Here is a 25,054-nt window from a genome sequence, read left to right on the forward strand (position 1 = left end):
AAAAAAAACAAAAAAAAACAAAAAACAAAAAACAAAAAACAAAAAAAAAACACCTCTGGATGGGTAGAAAATACCAAGATTACCAACTGTAGTCGCTAGTAACTAATCAAACAGAAGCAACCAGTCTTTATTTCTACAGAGTTATATTAAGAGGTATCACTTGTATGACAATACAGAATAGCCAGAGATTTGAAGGGCTGGGCAGAAGGAAAAATGGTTTGAAGAATGCTTTCTAACTTGTTTGTAAAATAGTTTGCTGCTGTTTTGATATGTCTGAGGAAAGGGATCAAATCTACATAAAAAACATTAATTTAAAAACAAAGCTTTTCATGATTTTTGAGGCTTTTAAATTGTTAACCTGACGCCATGGCTGGAGTGTTTGATTCCTCTCTGCCCCCTTTTTCCTTTTCCCCTCTTCTGTTTTCAATAGTTAACATGTGGCCCATGTTGGCCTTGAACTGACCTAAGTGCTGAGAAAGAAGAAATCATGAGACATCTCCAGATTATTCAGAATAACCCTTCGGAGAGAGCGCTCCGCCTGCTGTCACTCCTTGGCCTTAGGAGAGAGCGCTCCGCCTGCTGTCACTCCTTGGCTGTTTGAATGACTATACTGAACAGGGAATATGACCGCCTCTTCTGAGGAAAATTTTAGAAGGGGCGTAAAGGATTACCAATAATGAAAAAGTAAGTTTTAATTACCAAACAAGACTAATAAGGTTAGAAAATAACACAGTGGAAGTCACGCTGTTAACTGAGAGAACCACTCATGGTTGTCCAGGCAGCTTTCTTTAGATGATATCTAGTAAGTTGCCTATTCAGTTTTACACTCACTCTTTGTCTTGTTCATCTAGACTTAGCCCTAATAGATACTGGCCCAATTTTATAACCGGAAAAAATGTTAAACGTAATGGTAGTTATGTTTTTTGTACGGGGTTTTGTACGGGGTTTTGTACGGGGTTTTGTACGGGGTTTTGTATGGGGTTTTTTTTTTTTGTTGTTATTGTTGTTGTTTTAATCGTTTCCATCTGTTTCAGTCAAAAAAAAGTAAGCTATGTTGATCTCATTAAATAATCAAATAGTGCCTTCCTCTCCTAAATCCCACAGTTGACTGATCTGAAATTGTTTGAAAAATAATAATTAGGATACACACTACCATCCAATAGGAAGTTATGTTACCTTACATAAGTCACTTTAAATTGTTTTTAAATAATACACTTATATAATCACCACTTTTACCTTGGAAAAACAGATTACTCACCTGAACAAAGGCCACGGTGACAACAATCAGTATTGCCTGAAAAAGAGACAGCCTTTTAAATCCGACATTTGCAAGAAATAACTTCAAGTCACACTATGTTTCTCTGGCTGTGCAGTCCCAGGAGAATGAAATCTAGCACTAAACTAGTGAGAGAAGAAATCAAGTTGCCTTGGGGCCCGAGGGGGAAGAATATGAGTTTAAATAGTGAACCATCCTCATGACAGCTTCCAGATCTTTCTGAGTCCACCCAAGTTCCCCCAAATTAAGGACTAGCTTTTTGTTTATGTGAATAACATCTGCTAGAGCTGACATATTAATTACTTGTTTAATTCCCAACTAATACTAATCTGTGGAAAGAATTTAAAAATTCAATACATATTAACACAAATTTTTTTTTCTTTTTCTTCTTTTTCTTTTTTTCGGAGCTGGGACTGAACCCAGGGCCTTGCACTTGCTAGGCAAGCACTCTACCGCTGAGCTAAATCCCCAACCCCAAACACAAAATTTATATATCATGTATATACATACATATAGACAGCCATATATACATATATATATATAAATTTGTGTGTGTGAGTACACACACATACACACACACATACACACACACACACACACACACTCTCTCTGATGGAAAAGCCATCATCCCCCTCCCCGCAGTGCTGATCTGTCAACACATGGTAAGCCAGGGCTGTCTGTACTGCTGAGCTAACCTGGACCCTACTTTCTCTACAAAAGCTAGAATCCAACCAATCTGTTGGGCAGCAGCAGCAGCAGCAGCAGCAGCAGCAGCAGCAGCAGCAGCAGCAGCAGCAGCAGCAGCAGCGTAATGAGGGGGTTTGTAAATAAACCATGAGAAAATCAATTCTCAGACAAAAGTTAGAAAAGGAAGGAGTATTTGCTTTTCCAGAATAGACATTTTTATTTACCACACTAAAACTCAACAAAGATTACTTAAATGTAAGCATTGTACAGTGCAAAGCTGCATCAATGAGCTTTCCATAACCTGCCACATTAAAATCTATTATCTACTACCTTTTTTTCAACTGAATCCACTGACCTTTAATCTACTGAAATTTAATAATCTCAGACACCAATCATTTGGAATTTTCTTGATTCATCTAGTTATTCAAATACAAATGCTCACATATTTACTAAATTTAGATTTGCTAAAAATCATTACTAATGCCATTAGAGTTTTTAAACACTGGGAAATTATCTAAAGCCGTTCATGGTAATGCATAAAATTTTATAGTAACTTGAATTCCTACTTCAAAGCCTCTTCTTATCACTAGTAACATTGCTCTCTTAAGTAAAAAGACTCCCTCACCTCACAAGTGCTCACAGGTTCCTGAGACAGCTAGCGTCCTTCAGTTTACACATGCTTCCCATTCACTATACACTGCTAAAAACGTTATCCTCAAGGGCCAAGTTTGTTTTCATTATTTATTCACTTTACATCCCGATTGCCGTCCCCCACTCTTCCTGGTCCTCCCCTCATACAGTCCCTCCCCCAATCCTCTCCTCCCTTTCAACTATGAGAGGGTAGAGGCCCCCCCTGGGTATCTTAACACCCTAGTACATCAAATTTTATAAAATTAATTTTATTCCTCTGTCAAGAACATTCCAGACACATGAGAAAGGGCCTCCTTCACTATGCACCCACAATGCCCTGGGGCTTGCTATCCCCCTCCCCTACCTCCCAAGCAGCATGGCTGGCATTAGTGGTGTGCACTCCTACACCCAGCTGTTGTAATGGTTTGGGGAACAACAAAGAAAATTTGACTACTGATACTGCTTGAAGCCACTTCCAATTGTGCTCAGTTTTACATATCATAATTTTTGCCATTAACACAAAAAGCCTACAGTAACAAGAAAAATTCAGTATTATTAAAATAGTTTTGACATCCAGATTCCCTTATTAGTCAAAAATATTTTAACTGAAATGCAACAGACATTTTAATTTAACTAGTACGTTATAAAATATTTCCTGAGAGACTATATGCCTGTAATCACATCTACCTGGCAAACTGACAGGACAGCACAGTTGGGCAAGACCAGCCTGAGCAAGAGGGAGACCTCCACCTCAAATCAGAACAAACACAGTGACCACAACTAAATCTGTGCTTATTGTTTAATTTGATTCATTTTAATTCACTTTTATTTCCAAAGTAAAAACCACTCAGTTTATAAAAACAACCAACAGATTAATTTGTAAAAAACGGAAGGACTTTTCTTACCACAGTGATACTGACGGCATCATCAAACTGACGCATTAAAACGCTGATGACTGCCGAAGCCAGAAGCAGCATGATGAGGGGATTTTTAAACTGGAAGGTGAGAGCAAACAAGTCAATACTCTTGTATGAGTAACAGTTCTTCTTTATCTCAATAAAGGCTTTAAAAGGGGGGGGGGGGGGGACATCACTATAAAACTACCAGAGTCTACCAGTGGTTTATTTTCAAGCAACAACAACAACAAAAAAAAAAAAAAAAAAAAAAAAGAGTTTATTCCTTAAGAACTACAGATCAGCTCCTTTTCAGAAAAAGAAAATTAAGTATCAATCTAGAAAACAAGACACACACCAACATACAGTCCGCCTTCTTAAGGCCTCAGTTCTGCTGCCTTAGACAAGTACCCGTCAAAGCTTTGCTCACTGACAATGCCCTCCCTCAGTAGGAAGCTGAGGGCCACTGCTCACAGTATCTCTATGTTAGCACACCAAACTTTCCTAGTTAAAACCAGCCACAGAATTATCCCACTTCTTATCCTAATGTAATTCTACTACATTTTTTAAAGCTGCAGTAAGCCGTTGCTAACTCTTAAGAGAAAGGTACCTAGGAATGGCCATAATCTACTGTGAGCTTGCCGTTTCCTGAGGGAGGTCACCACCAATGGAAGCAAGTGGAAATTATATGGTTGATAAGAAAGAAAATATAGCTTATGCCCTGGCACTCAGGATGTAATTATATGAATTAATAATTCTCTAAGCTGGCCAAGATAGCCTTCAACAACATCAGCCTCCTGTAACTAGGAGGCCGCTGTCTTGTGCTGCCCGCTGGTGCTCAGCAGAGAAAGTGCTGCCCTCTAAGTTATACTCACTCCCAGCAGACTTTTGTCTAAAATCAAATAAAGAGTCAGAACTAAAACTATAGAAAATCTAACTTAACATGTAAATTTTTAAGAAAAAAAGTTGTAAAATAATTATCTCCTTTCTCTGCGAGTAAATCTCAGGAGATGAACAACTATAAAGTTGATGTAAGTTTTACAGCAGAGATGGAGGGAAAGTATCTTACCTGAGAAATGTACTTCTTCCATAATGGTTCATCTTCACTGATATCAAACTCATTCCAGCCATGGAAGGCTCGCCTATGACTAACTTCAGATTTGTTTAAGCCATTCTGAAGATCAGCCTATTAGATTTTACATTAAAAGTCATTTAAAATGTTAGAGAGCAAAGAAAAACAAAAGAATACATAATATATGATCACATTAAAGAAGCCTTTTAAACATGTATACCAACACTCTGCTGTACATACATGTGTATACCACACTCTGTTGTACATACATGTGTGCATCAGCTGCTTGCACTGCCTACAGAGACCAGAAGAGAGCACTGGATCTGCTGAGCTGGAGTTACAGATAGTTTGAGCCACCAAGTGGTTGTTGAGAACTGAACCTGGGTCTTCTGCAAGAACCTTAACCACTGAGCCATCTCTCTGGCCTCTAATAATCACACAAAGCTTCCCAGAGGTTTTGTATTGGACCTAGAGTCATACTCGGACAAGATTAACTATAAAGGGACAAGGAAAAGCTTTCTGGAACAATAAAAATGTTCTGTATTTTAGCAGGCATGTCAGCTCACATACAATACCAGCACTTGAGGATGAGGCAAGAGAATCATCTTATGTTGGAAGCCAATCTGAGATGCAGTGAGTTCTAAGCTACAGGGTAAGCTCCTTTGTCAAAATATTAAAAACTAGTGTAGAGTTAAACTTAGTTTTATTTTGTTAAATAGACATGTCAAACTGTCTCTTAAATACATATTTATACCAAGTCAACTCTACCAAGGCTTAGGAAACAATGTAGGAGGGGAGGGGAAGGACATAAGAGCCAAACCAGGAGAGGAGAGCCAAGAAGCACCATCTTGTAGGTAGGACAAAGCTTCTGTCTAATAAGCATGACATGGCCCAGGTACTCAGGAAGTCACTACGGCTGTAGGTGCCGGCACAGAGTCTGAGCAATACTGGGTCAGTAAGGATACAGTCACAAATAGGGGTGGGGGAGGGTTCATGGAGCTCACCCTACCAGGGGAGCTAATGACTGTTAGGAGTTGCTAGAAAAAAAGTCGCTGTCTCAGACATGTAGCCATCATCCCATGCAGGCCCACTCACTTAGTCCTAGTTAAACCCCGTGGGCCACAAAGAAGAATAAAGGCCATGGAAATGTGATGGGGACTTCGAAGAAAGGAGAAGAAAGGCCAGGGCTGGTGAGTAAGAGGGCAGAGGAACAGGGTAGCCATAATACACTATACCCATGTATGAAATTACCAAAGGTTACGCTGTTAAAAGTACACTGGTAGATTATATCAATTTTATCTCAGTAAGCAACAAATTAGTTTTTCTTTTCTATGGAGAAAGGGGTTAATAAAAGCAGGTCATAGTTTATATTTTAATTAGTTTTAAATTATTTTTTCTGAAGCTAGTATCTCAGAAAGAATATTCAGTGGGCTCTAAACTGCCTTCCTCTGAGCTTATTAAACCTGAGGCTAAAATTATGTTTGCTTTGCCCCTAGACTATGCTATTATATCAAAATAATAAAGTGACCATGAACTTGTTCTTAGGACATGGCAATATCATCTAAGTCCTTCAGGTGCTATCATGGTTTTAACAGTCATAAGAAAAATGAAATTACAGCATCCCAGAAATGGCTAATTTCACTGGCCAGCAAGTTGGTAAAAGTTTAATAAAATCAAGCTTTCTAAACTTAAATTTATTTAAAACAAGTGGTTTTAGAACTAAGTATAAAATACAATTTTCTCAAAATTGGATACCAATGTTTTTAAAGCAACAATTAAAATGGCTGAAAATTAAAAATACTCTTTTCTTCATGTTTGACTAGATAGTACTTTAAAAACTAGAAAGAAAATAAAATTACCTAATTAATACTTATTTACAACCATGAACTTATATTTAGCTTTGATTTTACCTTAGGAAAATCTATTTAAATTTAAAAAAAAATCCTAACACCACTTATATTACTAATTAAATTACTCTCCTAACCCAAATGATACACAGAGCAGATGCTGGCCATACTCCTCATCTGGGGCCAGCTCCCCCACACAGTTATTTACAGTGTTTAAATTCTCCAACCACATTTCCTGTCATGTTGTCATGCTTAACTAGGGGGCTATTATGCTGGACAGCACAGAGAGTATTCCTATCACTGAAGGGGACATAAGGAGCCAGCACTAACTTAGTCCCCACCCCCATACCCCCATACCCCCGTACCCCACCCCCACCCCCACCCCCACCGAGCCTGGCCACATACCTGGAGAAGGCCTGCGACCTCACTGACTGCTAACTCACTTGCTCTCTTGGATGTCAGTACAGGGATCATTGTCTCATTTTCAACATTAGGGATCTTTTGAAATCGTGCAACCTAGAAACAAAAACAAAGAAACGTACGTGAATACACTAGTAGAATGGAGTCTAGAATAAATGAAAATGCAAATTCACAGCAGTTTACTTCACACTTAAGGAAGGATGCGGACATCAACTGTAAGTAGCTAAGACAACTCAATACTGACTGACTTTTCTCGAAAGCAAATTTCACAAGCAGACACCTGTTAATACAAACTCTTCACATCACGTTTTTTAAAGATTCTTTCATTTCTCCAACAACATAAGAATCAAAACAGAAGCTCTCCTCTCAGATCCTGATGACTATGCACAATCATAATCCTAATCCTAATCATAATCAAGTCATTACGTTAATTCCAGGAACAAGAGCTCTAAGCTTTCTCCACTTTACTCTCCCTGTTCACTCCTCTTTGAGACACCTGGCTACACTTCCAAACCTCGACAGCAAGCAAGGCCAAAAAGTGATTCTCACACACAGCACGAGAAACCCGAGGAGCTCAAGAGACCAGCCAAGCAGAGGTAAGAGGTGACAGGTTAGTTGGTGGGTTAGGACCATGCAGTGTCACAGAAATGGTAGCAATGATGACAGCTATTTCATTCGGCTTTGTAAGCCGTATCAATAGTGCACCCCCAAGTCTAGAAACAAATATCCAATTCAGATTTGTCTTTGGTGCTAGCTGAGATTCCCTACGGACACAGACCTGAAGGAAAGGCCAGCTCCAGGTCCCTCACTACTCAAGCTGAGATTCTGCCAACGGCCCTGACCGCCTGGTGAAATAACACTCAAACGAAAACATCCCTGCCCCTGCTATGACGTGGGTTCCTGAGCCAAAATTATCAATATTTTCAGGACAACATAATTTCCTAAGATTTTTAAGTAACTATTCTTTAAAACAACAAATAGTAACTCACAATTCTATTACTACTAGTGTTTATAGATTTGAACTACTATGTATAACTACTATTGATTTAGTGCAAACAAAACAAAAACAAAGAGGGGAGAGAGTAGTCCATCAGCATCAGCATGTTCATGTTTCTGGGGCAGAAAGAATATTTATTTCCTAATGTCAGTTATTAGAAAGGCATTACTGAGTCTTTACATAGTATAAAGTAAACAGTAGTGATATTTCTAACAAAGAATGTTAGTGACACACTTCTGAGGAAATCTTAGGTCACTCTTGTGCAAAGCCTTAACATTATTTTGTAGCATAATATTTTCATGTAACTAAAACGAAACTAAATTTGAGAATTTCCTAGAACCATTGAAATGCCCTGCTTCCAAATTCATAAAACAAACTTAACATAGCAGCCTTTACTGAACCATCTTAAGTATGTCAATATAGAACTTACTTTTCAAAATAGGTTAGACTTAAAATAATGTTTCAGCTAACATATTTTCTATCATTAATCCACTAGCCAGAAGTACAGTTCAGTATTAGAGTGTATGCTGATGCCTAATATGCTTATGACTCTGAGTGAAGACCCCAGCGTGAAAACCAAGGTATTGAAAATTGCTAACTCTGGCACTCAATACACAGTATAAAAGACTTATTCAAAATTCTCAAGTAATCTTTTGGCAAATGGTGCATATAAAGGGTCTACATTTGAGCACACTTTATATAAAACCCTTCAAGGGCATTCTGTTGGCCCAAACAAGCTGAAACCCTCAAGAACTAAGACTTCAAATAATAAAGGATAAGAAAGGAAGGACTGTGACGACAGCTCTCTGAGCACATCGAGGGCTGTTCTGAGATCCTCTCCAACTGTAACCACATCTCCTGTCTCAAGTATGTTCACAAGTGGAGGAGAACTAACGGCAACAAGGCAAAGCATCTAAGTCCTGCCCAGAATGCTGCATGGAGTTCACTGCCGTTACTTAGTGAGTCCTTGGTGAGGCAGACAGCCGCAGACGCTTACTTGGAATGAGGAGATAACTAGCAATGAGGCATGTAGGGGTCTCCATGAATGAGTGGAGCCCGCCCATTGGAGAGAATTGTCTCTAAGAGCCTGCTTACCCTAACTGCTGAACAGAGACACCGCTAAGAACAGAACATAAAACAGATGCTAGCCCCAAAAAGGAAGCAATCGAGGTGATTCACTGAGGAAAGATGGCAGCAGCACCTCTGGTGCCCACGAAGAGGCATCATCCCGAGAGGCAGAGGTGCTGACTGGACAGGTAGAAAAGGCAGCACTGGGTTTCTTAGGAATGAGACCCAAGTCAGGAAGAACTAAAGAGCTTCGTGCTTCTGTTTTACAACAGAGCATGGAGCGTGAAACTGTGTGTCTCAGCTAATACTGTGTGCTCAGAGCGCCTCTAGCTGTCTAAGTGCCCAGCTCTGTCTTGATAGGGCAAGCTAATTAAATTTCAGGTGCAGTCACAGTAATTTCTACTCAGGTCTCATCTTCCTCCCCTAAGAGAATGCTTTCTCTGTTAAAAAAGGATTCAAAAATAAATCTTAAAGGCAATGTCTTACAACCTGAAATTTGCTGTCAAGGTAAGCTCCATGTGTTTGCAGCCAGATTTACTTTTCACACTCATTCTATAAAAGTATAGAATACTTTTATAAAATGTACACAGGTATAAAAGTAAAACTGCTGACCCTTCTTTAGGGACCAAGAAGGGTAATGGGCAGAGCAATCTGATCTGGAAAGTAAGCAGGCTATAAGGGGCAGACCCCAGGCTCTGGTAAAACCTGCACACTCGTGGTTCTATATCCATTATGTCCACCTGTTTAAGGCTTCAGTCTTGGTGTCACTGACACAGAAATGCCCAGGAGTCAGACTGAGGGACAAGTGCATCCCTGTATTTACTAGGTCTTACATAATAAGAAACTTGGAAAGGATAGGTAGGATATAGAAAAATAAAATAAATTTAGGTTAAAGGTTAAGAGGCCTGCAAGTTTTTAGCAGTGGGAACTGGATTTCCAAGGGAGAGGACGGGGCCCACAGCTGTGTTAGCATTTCTACAGGGCTGATAGAAAAATTAGAATTACTGTTTCCATTAACTGTAGAAAGAATGTTGCAGACACAGGCCCAAGTTATATTATTAGCCATCTTAATAGCTATTTATTGCCCACTTCTATTTCTGACCTAACATGGATGACTACCAGGGAAATCCGTTTAGGATGAACTGACAATTGGAGAGAATTTCCACCACCTGACAAGGACTAACAAGACAGACTAACAATGTAGGCAAGAGAGGGTGAATGCAAATGAAGACCACAGTAAGACACCACTCTGAAATACTAGAATCCACTACAACAGTTAAGTCAAAAGGACAGAGGAAAATACAGTGCTGGTGAAAGCGGAGAGGGGTGAACATTCACACTCCTGTGTGGCTGTTAAATGTGCAGCTACTACAGGAACTGTTCAGCCGCTGTTACATGCTATTCTTATGTTAGTAAGCAAGAATTTGGCCTTTCTTAGTTAAATGAAAAGTTATTCCATATTTTAAAGTCTGAATGGTTTAGTTAATTTGAGAAATACAAAATATAAAAAGATCAAGTTCATCTGAAGGTAAATGCATCTTAAAAGATACGGTGGCTACCACATCTTGTTTAAAGAAATCTATGGTCTCCACTGTCAAACACACTTATCTCCTAGTTGGTCTTAAACATCCTGAAGGCTGAAGGGTAGAGCCTGAAGCTCTGGTTTTAATCTCTAGTGTTGGGGGTGGAGGAGGGTAGCTATTAGTGTACCTTAAATTCCTACTTCAGAGCCTTCCACTTTGTAAACTACTACACTGTGGACCACTAACTCATACAACAAACTAGCCTTTTACAAACAAGAGCCCACAGACACAACCACTACTCCCATGATCTATATCCTACAAAGGTGAATTAATTCAAAAGTCAATTAATACCAAAACACAAACACTCACAAGCACATACTGCAGAACCTTTCAAATATTTAGTGTGTAAATAATTAATTTATGTTGGTCTTTATTCATTAAATACCTTCATAGTCCCACAGAAGACAGATTTTATTTTACAGAGAGTCCAGAATTTACTTTCTATTTTTTATAGCAAGCACTACTACACACAAGTTTCTAATGTGACACACATCCAAATTACACAGAAGCTGCTATGGACAGAACTGTGCCCCTAGAATTCATACTGAAGTCCCAAGCCTTAAAGTGATGGAATTCAGGGAGCCCCTTTAGCAAGTTAGGTAGGTCCTGAGAATAATGCCTTCAAGATAGGTTAGGTGCCTGACAAAGGCAGACAAGGAAAGCTGCTTCCCCTTGCCCACCGTGTAAGGAGCCGAGCAGGTGAAGCCTCTCCTGGAACCCCATCACACAGCACCCGACCTGGCTCCTCACGTCCTCCAGAGCTTAGAGAATAAATGTCTATAGTATTCTACTACAGCAGAAATGGGCTGAGATACAGGTCTTTATGCTTTTTATAAACACAACTATGCGGCCACCACCTCCAGAGAGCATAAATAATTAGGTCTGGAATGTAGTCAAAACATTCTTATTTTTTTTTAATTCTCCATGTTCAGTCTAACGTGCAGCTAAAGTTAATAATCACTGACTTGAATGTGAAGAAGGCACAGTATAGACAGAAAAAGAAATTAAAAAGAGTCAAAATGAGAGCAGGTTCAAACAAGAACTGAAGTTCGCTGTGATCTCAGAACCAAGGAGACTAATTTTAAAAGTGGTCGCTTTACTCGCTGGAGATGTAGCTGAATTGGTAAGAAACCCCAGGATCAATCTCTAAAGCTACACGTTGATATACATTTGTAATCCTAGCACTCCTGAGATGGAAGGAAGAAGCCATTCTTAACTACATAGAAACTACATATACAAATTTTAAAACAAATTCTTGTAAAGTCAAAAGTGAAGGACACTAAATAATTCAATCTAGAAGTAATAGCATAATCCAGGTAGAATGTATACTTTTGATACCTAGATTAAGAAAATAGTGAAATTTTGATCCTTAAAATATCCAAACACCTCCCAAGCCCCACCCACAAAAACTTCTTTCACTGATGTTCTGGTTGAGGAGGCAGCCAGTATTTTCCTGGATCATTCTGTAAGCCCACTCATGTCCACACTGTACACATTCTATGGTGTAACAAGAATCAAACCAAACAGCTTCAGAGCTTAGGGTGGGACAAGACAGCAGGTTCCTCCAACTTCAAATTCAAGGTCTCGGGTTTCATCAAAAAGCTAAATTTAAGTAAGGAGTTCTACAGCTTTAAAAGAGGAGTTGGAAACACTTCAGCTCTCAGTCCTCACAGCTTACCAGTAAGCAACAGCAGGCTATATAAAGCATGGGTTACATGAGTCCTCAGCACTCTGAATCAGCAGGTCTGAGTAAGAAGACGAATTTCTAACAAGGTTTAAGTAGTGATGCTTCTGGACCACGGGCTACACCTGAGAACCACCCCTACAGTCGAGCTCAGACCTGATCAACTTAATGCATAGCTGCAAGTCTGTTTTCCCAGCTGTGTGACCAAGAACACCTTGTTTATCTTCCAAGTTCCTTTCCTCAGAGGAAAACTAGGAAAAATACCTATTCTGGTTTCAACAAAAATAAGAGACAAACATCATAAAAAGTGTTTATCAGAATACATAACAAGCATTCAGATTCTAGGGAACACCAATATGTATGTCTCACCACACTCTAGATCTTGAGAAGTGTTTAACAATGTTTTTGACATCTTAGTAGCTTTTGAAAATGTCTTAATAACATCAAAACTAATGATAGGAAAAAAGCAGTAGGCTTCTCTGTCTTAATTGGGCAATTATGTAGCAAACAGAAAGAGAATGTACCCTGAATGTTACCCTCCACACCTTAAAAATGATCTTCCACTGGAAGCACCAAAGAAAAGCTGGTCTGAATACCCCTCTATACTCTGCCGTCAGATGCTTTCTACAAAAAAGCCATGAGCCCCACGGAACGTGCTGAGATTGAGATTTCCACCAGAAGCCCCTTTATTGGCAAAGGAAGCTGTGCAAACAGAAAGTCAACATCTCTTCTGATTTGGTTCTTCAAGGATTACACCCTAGCAAAGGACTAACAGAGGTCAGCAAGCATCTTGGACTGGCCAAACCCCCTTAGATTAGGATCTGCTCAGCCCTACCAATGAGGAAATGGCTAGCACAGCAAGGCTAAGGAAATGTGAACCCACTCTTACGAAACAATGCACAGGCGAAAAAGGCTGAAAGGCCACTTCTGTCTAGAGATGTGCAGATACCAAAATATACAGGAACATCCACAAATGCTTCTGTAATATTCACGCTGACAGATGGCCTGCCAACTGTACTTGCCAAAATTACCAACATAAAAATTCTGTCTTACAGTCTAAAAGGCAGGATGAAATGTGTTGATTCTCAAACCAGATCTAGATGAATGCTTCTTAACATCACTGCACATTAAAGAGTCAGAAGGGCTGCTGTTCTCATCCCTATGGTCAGACACATACGCCTTCCTGAGGACTGGAAGGCTCCAGAGATGAGCACGTCTTTATTCGCTCCAACTCACAAGCGCAGGCACCAGAGGAACATGAAACTTTCCAAAGAATGAGTTCGGCAAAGCACAGGCTGTGGAAACTCTACAGAATAAAAAGCATGTTCTGTCAACAAACTAACTACAGGAAAAGAAAGGGAACAGGTTCAAACTGTAAGATCCTGAAAATATGTCCCCAGAGTGTTCGGGAAAAGGGGCTGCTACTTAGATCTTGGCTTAAACAGTTGTTTTCCAACCTCAACCAAGGATCTCACTTTTCATGTGTTTTTCTCCAACTTTTTTAAGATTAACAAGCAGATTATTTTTATACAATAGCTCCATTTTATAAATCAGGATTTAGATGTTCCTCATTTGTTCAGATAATGCACCAGTGAAGGAATGGTGTACCCCTCTCAGCACATACCAAAAGGCACAGATGCTTTCAACAGAATAAATTTTGCCACTTTGCCCCTCCAAAATTCCTCTGTTGAATCCTTAACTCCCAGTATGGCTGTTGACTGTGTCTCAATGACACTGCATTAGAAACTGGCTCATTACAGAGGTGACGGTGGCTCTACACAAAGAGGAAGCAGAGGATGAGCACGCAGAAGACAGAACCATGGACGACACAGCAAGACAAAGAGAGGCCTCACCAGAAGCCGGTGCTGTACCCATGTAACTCTGGACTTCTAACCTTCCGCAAAGTAACTTCTTGTTTAAAGTACACAGCAGCTCAGGCATAATAGCGTGACTTTCCTGGGAATAGCGGTGGGAATTTTGATCACTTTACTAAAATGGTTACCTGTGAGGTTGGATTTTTCTGTCTATCAAATTACCATTTGAGGATTTATAATTAATACCTTTCATACACTCGTTACTTTGAACCCATGTGAAGTATCAGGTATTTTACCATACTTTGCCCAATAGATACGACTTTCCAGTAGTGCTGCCATCCGATTGTTCTGTCTACGTAAACTACACGAACTCCTCAGCTTCTTTTCTGTTTCTGTGAGGGCTTTACATAACAGTTTGTGTCATGGACCTCCTATGAGTCTGTGCATTTTTCATTATATCACACAATCATTCTATTGCTTATAATGTCCCAGATGTGGCCCGCAGGGAACACTGAATAGGCTTGCTTTTAAGTCCTGACCTATGATCACCAACTTTTGAGGATTTCCTTATTTTCTAGCATAAGATACTCCAAGATTGTATTTTCTTAGCCACGGCACTAGAACTAAACAATTCTCAAACAAGCTTTGGTTCCTTTTATTGAAGGTAATATTCAGACATGTTATAGATTCGTGAGCACTACAAGAGAGAATTAAGGAATATATTCATACACATACCATTTTGGTTAATCTTTTTTTTTTTTTTTTTGGTTCTTTTTTTCGGAGCTGGGGACCGAACCCAGAGCCTTGTGCTTCCTAGGCAAGCGCTCTACCACTGAGCTAAATCCCCAACCCCCATTTTGGTTAATCTTGAATACACGAAAATGTATCTTAATTCTGTTAAAGGTAAAAACGGAAGTGTTGTATCTGGTTTCCATTCCTCCACCTCTATAACCAATCTGTTTCTAAACATCCTATCCCATCTCTGTTTCCTTCTGTACAGATAAGATACATGGTTTCTTATTTCTTCTTTGATTTAAGGTAACACTGAATGCAGATACCTTCTTTTTACTCAATAATGTATATCCACATCACTCAGCTATTCAGAGAGCTCCCTTATTCTTACTGCTGTTGAGTTTGAAAACAACCATAGGTCTTCAACAGTTGCAAACAATGAACTATAAAGTATGCATTTCATGTTGGAGGTATGACCTAAGAAATTTTCCAAAGGCAAAGGCAAATGCCATCTGTGGAGTTTGTTGAATAGTACCAGACCCTCTACATGGGATGCACACATACCAGCACATGTGTGGGTGCAGAGGACAGCATAAGGTCATTAGTTCTCTCCTTCTGACATCTGCTTCCTGTGGCCCCGTCATTAAGGTGGGCTTCTAGACTAACAGAGCTAATACAAGGTATCTATCTCTGTATTCTGACTTGCGTATTTCTTTGAGTAAATATGAATTATATCTCTTACATGTACAGTTCATTTTAGTATTTTACAGGAATTATCTTTTATGTACTTTGAACATTTATCAGGTTTTTCAATTGTTAGAGCTCTTTACATAAAGGATATCTTAGCCTTTATCTGTTACTTAGTGCAGACATCTTCTGACAGCTCTACTTCCTTTTTTACAATATAGAATTTCCATCTTTATGTAATAAAATTTAGCAATCCTCCATATCTAAGTCATTCTAAAGAATGGCCATATTTTAAAGAACTGTAATACTTAATCCTATTAACTTTATGATACTCAATAATTAAGCATAATTCTATTAACTTCATGGTATTCAGTAATTAAGCACATGGTGACAAAATTGCACAATGTTTCACTCATGTCTAGAGTTCTAGACCAGCATGACAACTTGTGTCAAAAACCAAACGAGCAAACAGAGAAGAGGCTGAACAGAATGACCCTGAGCCTATAGTTCTGCTTCTAAGAATAAACCCAATACAGTTTAAAGGACCAGATACTTAGGCTCTAAGGTTCAGGTCAGCATTTCTCTAACAGCCAAAGCCTGGAAATAACTCTGTCTGTCCAAAGGTGAATGAATAGATACAAGGTGGTATACAAGTTTGCCATTCATAAGACAGATAGAAGTTTTGATATATCACATAACATGAATGAACTTAGAAAGCATACTAGGTAAACTTAAAGTAACACAGACACAAAGAAAACATAAAATTAATCACCATTCTGTTAACTAGGAAACACATTAGTGGTAGCCAAGGCACTGTGTTTAAAGTTTCTCTTTAGAATGATGAAAAGTTAACAAGACATCACAATTTTCTCTCTCTCATTCATTCCAGCTTATCTGCTAACTCTTACTTGCCAAAATGTTATACACTTTCTTCAAACTTTAAAAAAAAAAAAATGTAAAAGTCAGTAAATACTATTTTGCTAAAATCCTACCAACCTTCCTTTCTACACATACAGTTCATTACAAAAACCAATGTTTTATATAATGGAAACCCTTTTTTTTTCTAAACATTCAGTCTCTTTAGCCCTAGAATTGATAATGGCAATTTCACTTCATTGATATATAGAACTATTCTTTGTTCTCTTTGAAAAACACAATATATTTCTTACCCCATTATGAAATACAGTAGACAAAAAACACAATCACTGACCCTTTATATAAATTTAGCTCATCTACTGTGATACCTTTCACTATAACAAAAATTCACGGGGCTGGGGATTTAGCTCAGTGGTAGAGCGCTTACCTAGGAAGCGCAAGGCCCTGGGTTCGGTCCCCAGCTCCGAAAAAAAAGAACCAAAAAAAAAAAAAAAATCACACTTTTACCCTTCAATGAAAGTTCTTCCTAGGATACATTAAAGTTAAGTTTGAACACTATCCTTCAACAATGCAATAAGAAATCAATTACAAACATTCTCCTGCCAGAGGTCTTCCATCTAATACCAAAACTTATAGAATGTAGCAAGTAGTACTGAGAGAAGTTGCTGGCCATAAATATCTACGTTTAAAAAAAAAAGTCTCAAACAATCTTATTTTACACTTCAAGAAAACAGAAAAAGCAGACTTGAGAATATAGTTTGGCTGATAAATACTTGTCTATTATTCACGAAACCCCCAGAGTTGAAGCAGGAGAACAACATTCAAGGTCCTCTCTAACTACACAGAAAGCTCAAGGCTAGCCTGGGTAACAGGAGACCCTGGGTAACAGAGAACAAGAAGAAGAGCAAGAACCGGTCCCCAGCTCCAAAAAAAAAAAAAAAAAAAAAAGGAGAGAGCAAGAACCAAGGACAAGGAAACAAGAAGGGGAAGGGGGGAAGGGAGGAGGTAACAGAGGTAGAAGAGGAAGACAAGAAAGAAAGGAAGGAAAGAAGAAAAGGAAGAGAAAGAAAGAAAGAAAGAAAGAAAGAGAGAGAGAGAGAGAGAGAGAGAGGGAGGGAGGGAGGGAGGGAGGGAGGGAGGGAGGGAGGAAGGGAGGAAGGAAGAGAGAAAGAAAGGAAGGAAGGAAGGAAGGAAGGAAGGAAGGGAGGGAGGGAGGGAGGGAGGGAGGGAGGGAGGGAGGGAGGGAGGAAGGAAGGAAGGAAGGAAGGAGGGAGCGAGCGAGCCCAAAGTTGGGCACAAGAATTAGAACAGAAGCAAATGAAACAACAATGGTGGGGTTCGACTAAATGCTGGCTTCTTAAAAAGATAAAACTGAGACCCCTTTACTAGACTAACAGAAAAAAAAAAGTCAAAAAGAAAAAAAACATTCTAACCCTGAATACACAAATACAACTCATAGAGCACTACCATCAATAACTGTCCACTAATAAACTGAGTAACTCAGAACAAATGGGTAAACTGAAACAGACCATTATCCAGAAATAAGTCTATGCATATACTATAAGTGGATTTTCAACAAGAATTCCAAAACTATATAGTAGGAAGGGTGACAGGAAAACTGCTAATCTGCAGTGCAAAAGAATAAATCCATTCCTCATCTTTCAACATACCAATATTTCAGAATGGAATCCTAACCCAAACTTAAATCTGAAACTGTATGACTCAGTACACTACGTCTTCAACTGGGCTGCAACCTGTTGAACCCATTGACAACTCAGATACTCAGTATGGATCCAAGATGACTTCAGCACAGGCTTGCTTCATTATGGAAATAAAACAAAGGCGCTTATCAGACACCAGTTCGAAAAAACAAAATACCTCCACTTCCTCTTTGCTTATTACTTTGTAATAAGTAAATTCCTACTTATTACAGACAAATGTAAAAACCAACTGTTAGCAAATGATAAGGCTCTAGAAAAATAATTCAGAGAAACATGAAGGTAAGTGGACTTATCCACCAGTTAAAAGGACTCCTCAGTGTGACTTCAGTACAAAAAAGGCAAATAAATACCAACCCTTCACAACCCTTCACTGTGTTACACACACACACACACACACACACACACACACACACACACACACACACAAAAGCTTTTCCACCAGAGGAATAACAAGCTCTGAAAGTTTACTGAAGATCAGAAATGCCTTAAGGAGTCTATGTGCACTGTAGGGCATTACGGTGGCCTACTTGAAAACATATCATACCATAGTAATAATTCTGGAAATAATTTTAAAGAGTTGAAGAGAAACAATTAAGCTTTTAAAAAGAATATTAGAGGGAAGAAGTATGGCCTGAAAAAGACACTTACGATGAGGGCAGTGTCTGACCATTACCTGGATTTCGATAAGGTTCCCATAAAAAAAGAACATGGCAGAAACAGTCAAATACTTCAGGGTGGGAAGCATGATACATGTCTAAGAGCAAAATGAATACAACCAACTCCAACAGTTGACACAATCATCTTAAAAGAGCACTAGAAACATTTCATATGGGATAGGAAGTTGGCCCTCTTGTGATCCTGACTATTCTATCAAGTGCAGGGGATTTCACTGCCACTGTGAACCCATGGTAAAGTGCACACAAAAGTTTCCAGCACTGAGTGGGTAGGCTCTCTGAGGAGATGCTAGGAACTGAGTTCTAACTTCCAAAGCATGGCTCTATGGGGCGCACATTCAGGCTGGCTCTTAAATGTTCTTCATAGTGGAACTACATCCGGCAGTGAGAGGACAGCTAGTGCTCAGTGAGAGGAGAGAGCACTTGTTCAGCATTCCCAAGGCTCTGGCCTGGCGCCCCAGCACCACAGAAACAGAACCCTAGCATAATCACAGCCAGTAAATCATAAGTTTCTCCTGTGCTTACAATACTTAAGAATGAAATTAAAGGTTCTAAATGCTACCAAAGAATTGTAATTAAAATGTCCATTCTAATCCACTGCAGTAGAACAAATAAACAACAACAAAAATTCATTTATCTCTGGAGACAAGCAGGGATTGTACACAGAAAAAAAATTCTTATTCCTAAGTATAATATAATATTTTAATGATGTTTTTTATAAAAAAAATAAAATAAAATAAAAACTTGCTCATTAAAAAAGTGAGAGGGGAAGCCAAGTCCTAAGAAAATGTTTGAGGTAAATGTGGTGGTTTACAACCCAACCCTCGTATGCCCAGAGGTAAGCTGTCAAGCCACAGTGCCACTACCTTCTGTGCAGACATGCTCAAAAACTTTCCGCTTCCTTTTTATCATTATTACAAATAGAACCAAACAACTCAATCCATCCTGGACGCTGTCACGCATCTGCTGCAGCAGACCTCCCAGGACAGGCTCCACTGTAAGTATGAGCTGTACTCAGAAGAGACAATATTGGTGTATTTATTATTCTGGTAGTTACTGCGACAGAGCTCCAAAGAACTGTCAGGACTCTCTCGCCGTGTTCAGGAGCTTGTGCTCTGCTTGTCATCTGGCCAGGGCTGGTCCTGGCTCTGCAGAGTTTACTTCTTCACCGCTGGCACTGGAAACCTTTGCATTCTTCTTGTGGTCTCCCACAATCTCTTTCTGTGAAGTATAGCCTTGTGCCTTTTGTCTTTTTCTCTACAAGTTACTATACATTGCAGATTTTAAAAAGTCTTCTGAGGAAAGTACTCTCTATCACTATTTCAAGTCTGTATATAATTGATTTTTGAGATTTCATACCATGCTTTTTTATTAAGTATTTCCCACTCCAACTTCCCATTTCCTCCCTAAGGTCATCTAGCCATATAACCCTGACTGAATAATTCACCTTTTCTTTAAGTTAGTCTTTGTGGAAGCAAGTAAAGAGAAGAGAAATCAAACAGGATGAATTAAAGCTTCCACAGCCTCTTTATACAGTTACCTAGAATAAGGTCATATCCCAAGGGAAATACCCCAAAGGCCCCTTCCTTATTTGTGGGGCTAGAGAAATGGCTCAACAGTTTAGAACACTTGCTGCTCTTGCAGAGGACCACAGATTGGTTCTCAACACTTACATCGGGAGGATCACAACTGTCTCTAACTCCACCTCAAGGGAATCTGACGCCCTCTTCTGGCCTCCTAGGAAACCAGGCGTGTGTGCAGTACACAGATACCAACGTAGGCATTCACACATATAAATAAAACAAGAATAAACAGAATCCTTCTTTTAAAGCCATATTTAACCTATGTAAGAACACCGACTCCCGGGGTTGGGGATTTAGCTCAGTGGTAGAGCGCTTCCCTAGCAGGTGCAAGGCCCTGGGTTCGGTCCCCAGCTCCGGAGAAAAAAAAAAAAAAAAAAAAAAAAAAATACCGACTCCCCAATAAAGAACAATTCACTGTGATTCCTAGAAAAGCTCCCAAGTACTTCTTTCACAAAAACAAACAACCGATTTCAAAACCCACACAGAAAAGCAAAACAGTCTGAGAAAAGCGGGCCACATAGTTCAGTTTCAGAATTACTACAAAGCCATACAGTAGTCACACTACAGTAGTCACACTACAGTAGTCACACTACAGTAGCCACACTACACAGTCATACAGTGTGATGCTGGCATCAGCACAGACAATGGGACGGAGCCAAGGGCAGGCCAGGAGAGAAAGTTCACTTACGGAAAACCAAGGGCACAAAGACAACTCAGCGATGAGGTCTCCTAAATGGAGGGCACTGGGGGGTAGGGCACTGGGGGGGTAGGGCACTGGGGGGGTAGGGCACTGGGGGGGTAGGGCACTGGGGGGTAGCACTCCCTGCAGGACAATACACCTGAACTTTTATCTCAAAATTGATCAAGTGCAAAAGCTAAACTAAACGCCTAGAATAAAACACAAATCTGTACCATGTTTAATCGTCATGGTTTACAATCAAAGCAAACAAGACCATAATCACAATTTTAAAGCTTATAATAAATGGAAGATAAACTATAACATCAAGAAATAAAAATGAAAAACCAAAGAATGGGGGAAATACTTGAAACCCTATCTCTGATAAGAGTCTAATAAATAACTGTGAACTGACTCTTACCTAAGTATCAGTAAAGCATATATTTCTATCCAATATCTAGAAGATAGATAGATAGATTACATGGATGGATGGATGGATGGACGGACGGACGTATGAATAGATAGGTCGATTTTCTATTTATCAACTCTTAGCTAAAAAATAAAAAGCAAATAACAAATCATGAAGTGGTTAGAGACCTGAACATCTGCACAGATACACAAGTGGTCAGAGCACGTGAAAGCATGCTGTGCAGCATTAGTCACTGGGGAAATGCACACCAAACATAGAACGTACAACCATTTCATAGCCCTGGGGTGGCAATTTAAAAACAGAAGAGTAAAGTGTAGGAGAGGACGTCAGAATTATTTTGACACCTGTACTGATCACATAGCTGCAGTTTCTCAGTTAACCACGGGTTCACCATATGGCTCAGCACGGCATATATAGATATAGATATATGTATAGATATATATAGATATATATAGATAGATAGATAGATATATACACACACACATACACACACACACAAAGAATAAAAAGCATACACTCGTGCAAAAATCTATATATGAACACTCACAGCAGTATTACTTACAACTCCCCAACAGTAGAAACAGCGCAATGTCCATCAACGGTCACTCAGTAAATACGATACAGCCATACCTTAGAATATTGTTCAGCCATGAATAGGAATAAGGTACGGACAGACCAAAGCATGAAGAAACTGCAAGACGCCAAACCACAGACTCTCATATTGCTCAGTTACAGTTAGAGAAAGTGCCCAGATAGGAAAGTCCAAACACAGAAAGGACGTTAGTGTTGCCAGGAGCTGGGGAAGGAGACTAGGAAGTGAATGCTGACAGGGTGAGACTTCTTTGGGGTGGTAGTGCAAAGCTCTGCACTCAGACTACTCATGGCGCTGAGTGTGCCGACGCAGTTACACTTCATCCCAAAACTGACTGTAGGGCACGCTGGATTATACAGCTTTTAGAGTAAAGGTTTACAAAACAAATGCTATTTACCTCGGCAACAGAGAATAAGCATTTAGCTGGGTGACTCTAGGTCAAAAGCAAGGCATCCAGAGCAAAGAAGATTCATCTGGGAAACAACATCCAACACTGACAGTCATGGAACTCTAGCTGGCAAGAATTCCCCAGTGTGGAAGGGAGACAGAGGGCTGAGAGGTGTAACTAGGGAACCAAGCCAGCCAGCCAGCCCAGGGGGACGACAGCCACCCCACAGCTCCTTGCACTCCAATTCCAGTCAGGCACAGCAATGCAGCTCTGCCCAACTGCAAGCTAATTCAGTCCTCTCCTGAGCAACTCTACAGCAAATGGAGGAGAGATGTCCTTCTCCAAATAAACAGAAAAGAGATGTGCTCACTACTCACGTCAAATAGATGTAAATCAAACAGGATGTGGGAGGGGCTGGAATACAGTACAATGGTAAGAAGCTGAACTTAACCTACACTGCACATGAAAACCCAAGTAGGCAGGGATGAGACCAAGCCAAGGCTCTCTGGAAAGGAGAATCTGCCTACGTACAGTAAAGCTAATAAAAAAATAGTGTGTTCTACTTTAAACTTCATTTCCTGAACCAGAGAGATAGCTCAACAGATAAAGACACTTGCCACACAAGCCTGGCAACCTGAGTTGCATTGCCAGAACCCACAAAAAGGTAGGCAGAGAATAAACCCCACACATCTGTCATCAAACTTCCACATGCGTAACACGTCATACACAACCAAACATTTGCACCACTCATACACACTAATAACATGTTTAATGTATTTCTTATGAGGGAATGGTTATGAACAAGTCAATTACTGTGGATGAGAATTGTGAGGACAGACATAAGGAAGGTGTGGGGAGCAGAGGAAGCCTGTGTTGTGGATACAGGACCAGCCAAATCCAGATGCCTCAGACCCACGGGAAATTGACAGACACCCAATCACACATATCCCGCATCAGGCTCAGACGTATGTATAGCAAAGCCTTCCTTTGGTTCAAGTGCAAAGGTTTGCAGTATATGCAAACTCCAGCAAGCACTGCTCTCTCCTCCCAGTTTATATCCTCAGACTGCTTCCCTGCAGACGCTAGCTAACCCACCACACCACAGCCTCTTAATGCTGCACATAATTAACACTGTGGCTGCAGAAGAGCACACAGAGTCCTCCCGACCCCGGCTTTTCTGTACATGTATCTCTGTATCTGCCCTGTCCGCATTCCTTCACGGCCCTTATTCAGGGTTCCAGGACCAGGACCGAGCAGCAAAGAACATAGTAGGAAAGAGACTTGAACATGTATTAGACTAGAATAAAACCTATGGTTCCAAAAGTTGAAACAATCATCAGTGTCCACTTATAGAATTCATGTATAATACAAGTGACAGTCAAGGAAATAAAAACAAGTAGATGTGCATGTTCCTATGCATGGCTCACGCACCACCCACATGTTGGTTTCTAGGTACTGTTCTCTACATACCCCCAGCTCCCTTAGGAAAATGGTATGATTCTACAGTTGGTTCAAATAAATAACACAACAACCAGGATGCACCAAACATCATGTACCACCAGAAAGTATATTAGTACTATCAAATAAGAATGCATTATAGAATGGACACAGGAATAATTTGTTCAACAAAACTATATTCTACATTAATTCATAAAGTAAATATTCAAAATCCACATAATAAACAGGAACACAGAACAGTACATTCCCCACCACAGGGACGGCTCTCGAGAGAGAGAGAGATGCTTGTGCAGAGGCCCTGAGTTTTAAATCTCAGAACCCATGTGGTGGCTGACAGTTGCAATCCATGGGATCCAAGGCCCTCTCCTGCTGTGAGATAGCCATGAAGACAGTGTCCATATACGTAAAATACAGACATACATGAATCTTTAAGGAAAGAACCACAGGAATGAGCAAAGTGCAAGTCACTGAGCAAACATCACAGAAGGAAATGAAGGTGAAGCACACCAGACAGGACGTCCAAGGTACAGTGCTTCCCCACTACAGGAAGTGCTCAGGACAAAGAGATTATTAACTATTCTATCACAAAGGTAAAATAATTTGGATTAGTAACTGCAAAGGGGAAACTGACTTTAAGTGGGAAACCTGGCAGACAGTACCTTAATCAAGTGATCACCATAATTTTACCAGTCAGAAGACATACAATCATGAGTAATCAATCACCTAATGAACTAAATCAAGGCACAATTAAAAAGAAAAGCTGACCATCACTCTTCAAGTGTCCAGCTCACATGCAATGAGGAAGCCTAGAAAACATGACAGACATCAGAACACAAGGACAATGACACCTAGAAGGGAAGACAGATTCTTGGTGGGCTAGAAAAGAGCATTTTATAATTGTGGATTTCCTGGGCTTGTTAATTACAACATGTGTATGTATAGTGCAAGCCATAGGGGAATCCAGGAGGCAGACACCTGGGGACTCTGGGAACTAGTATTTTACCTTGTGGGATGATGTTACAGGTGAGGCAGGCACAAAATAGAATGAGGCCTGTCAGTGGACGAGAAGGAAGGATGGGCGGGAGAAAAGTTTGAGGGAAGGGGAGGAGACTGGAATGGAAAGGAGGAAGAGACAGGAGGGACGGAGAGAAGTTGAAGCGGAGAAAACAAGGAAGCTGACATTAAGATTCTACTCTGTACTTACAGGATGTTATGAATGTTCTTGAGGGATGGATGTGTACAGGCCTTTGTATGTTTAGGTGGGCA

At 40.0% G+C, this 25,054-nt stretch overlaps 1 protein-coding gene across 14 annotated transcripts in view; it reads right to left on the minus strand.

Moving 5' to 3' along the window:
- Window positions 1–25,054, minus strand: part of Atp2c1 (ATPase secretory pathway Ca2+ transporting 1) — a 121,156-nt gene that overhangs the window by 63,066 nt on the left and 33,036 nt on the right. For all 14 annotated transcript variants that reach the window (XR_005487741.2, XR_010053920.1, XR_010053923.1 and 11 more), the window contains 4 exons: window positions 6,811–6,921; window positions 4,556–4,672; window positions 3,499–3,588; window positions 1,259–1,294 (listed from right to left, as the gene is read on the minus strand). Coding sequence is in view for 8 of the 14 variants with exons in the window: in XM_039080729.2 (XP_038936657.1) it covers window positions 1,259–1,294; window positions 3,499–3,588; window positions 4,556–4,672; window positions 6,811–6,921 (354 nt within the window). In the remaining 6 variants the exon portion in view is untranslated. The remainder of the gene's footprint in view (window positions 1–1,258; window positions 1,295–3,498; window positions 3,589–4,555; window positions 4,673–6,810; window positions 6,922–25,054) is intronic.

Source organism: Rattus norvegicus, chromosome 8 (genome assembly GCF_036323735.1).
Source record: "Rattus norvegicus strain BN/NHsdMcwi chromosome 8, GRCr8, whole genome shotgun sequence".
Lineage (NCBI taxonomy): Eukaryota > Metazoa > Chordata > Mammalia > Rodentia > Muridae > Rattus > Rattus norvegicus.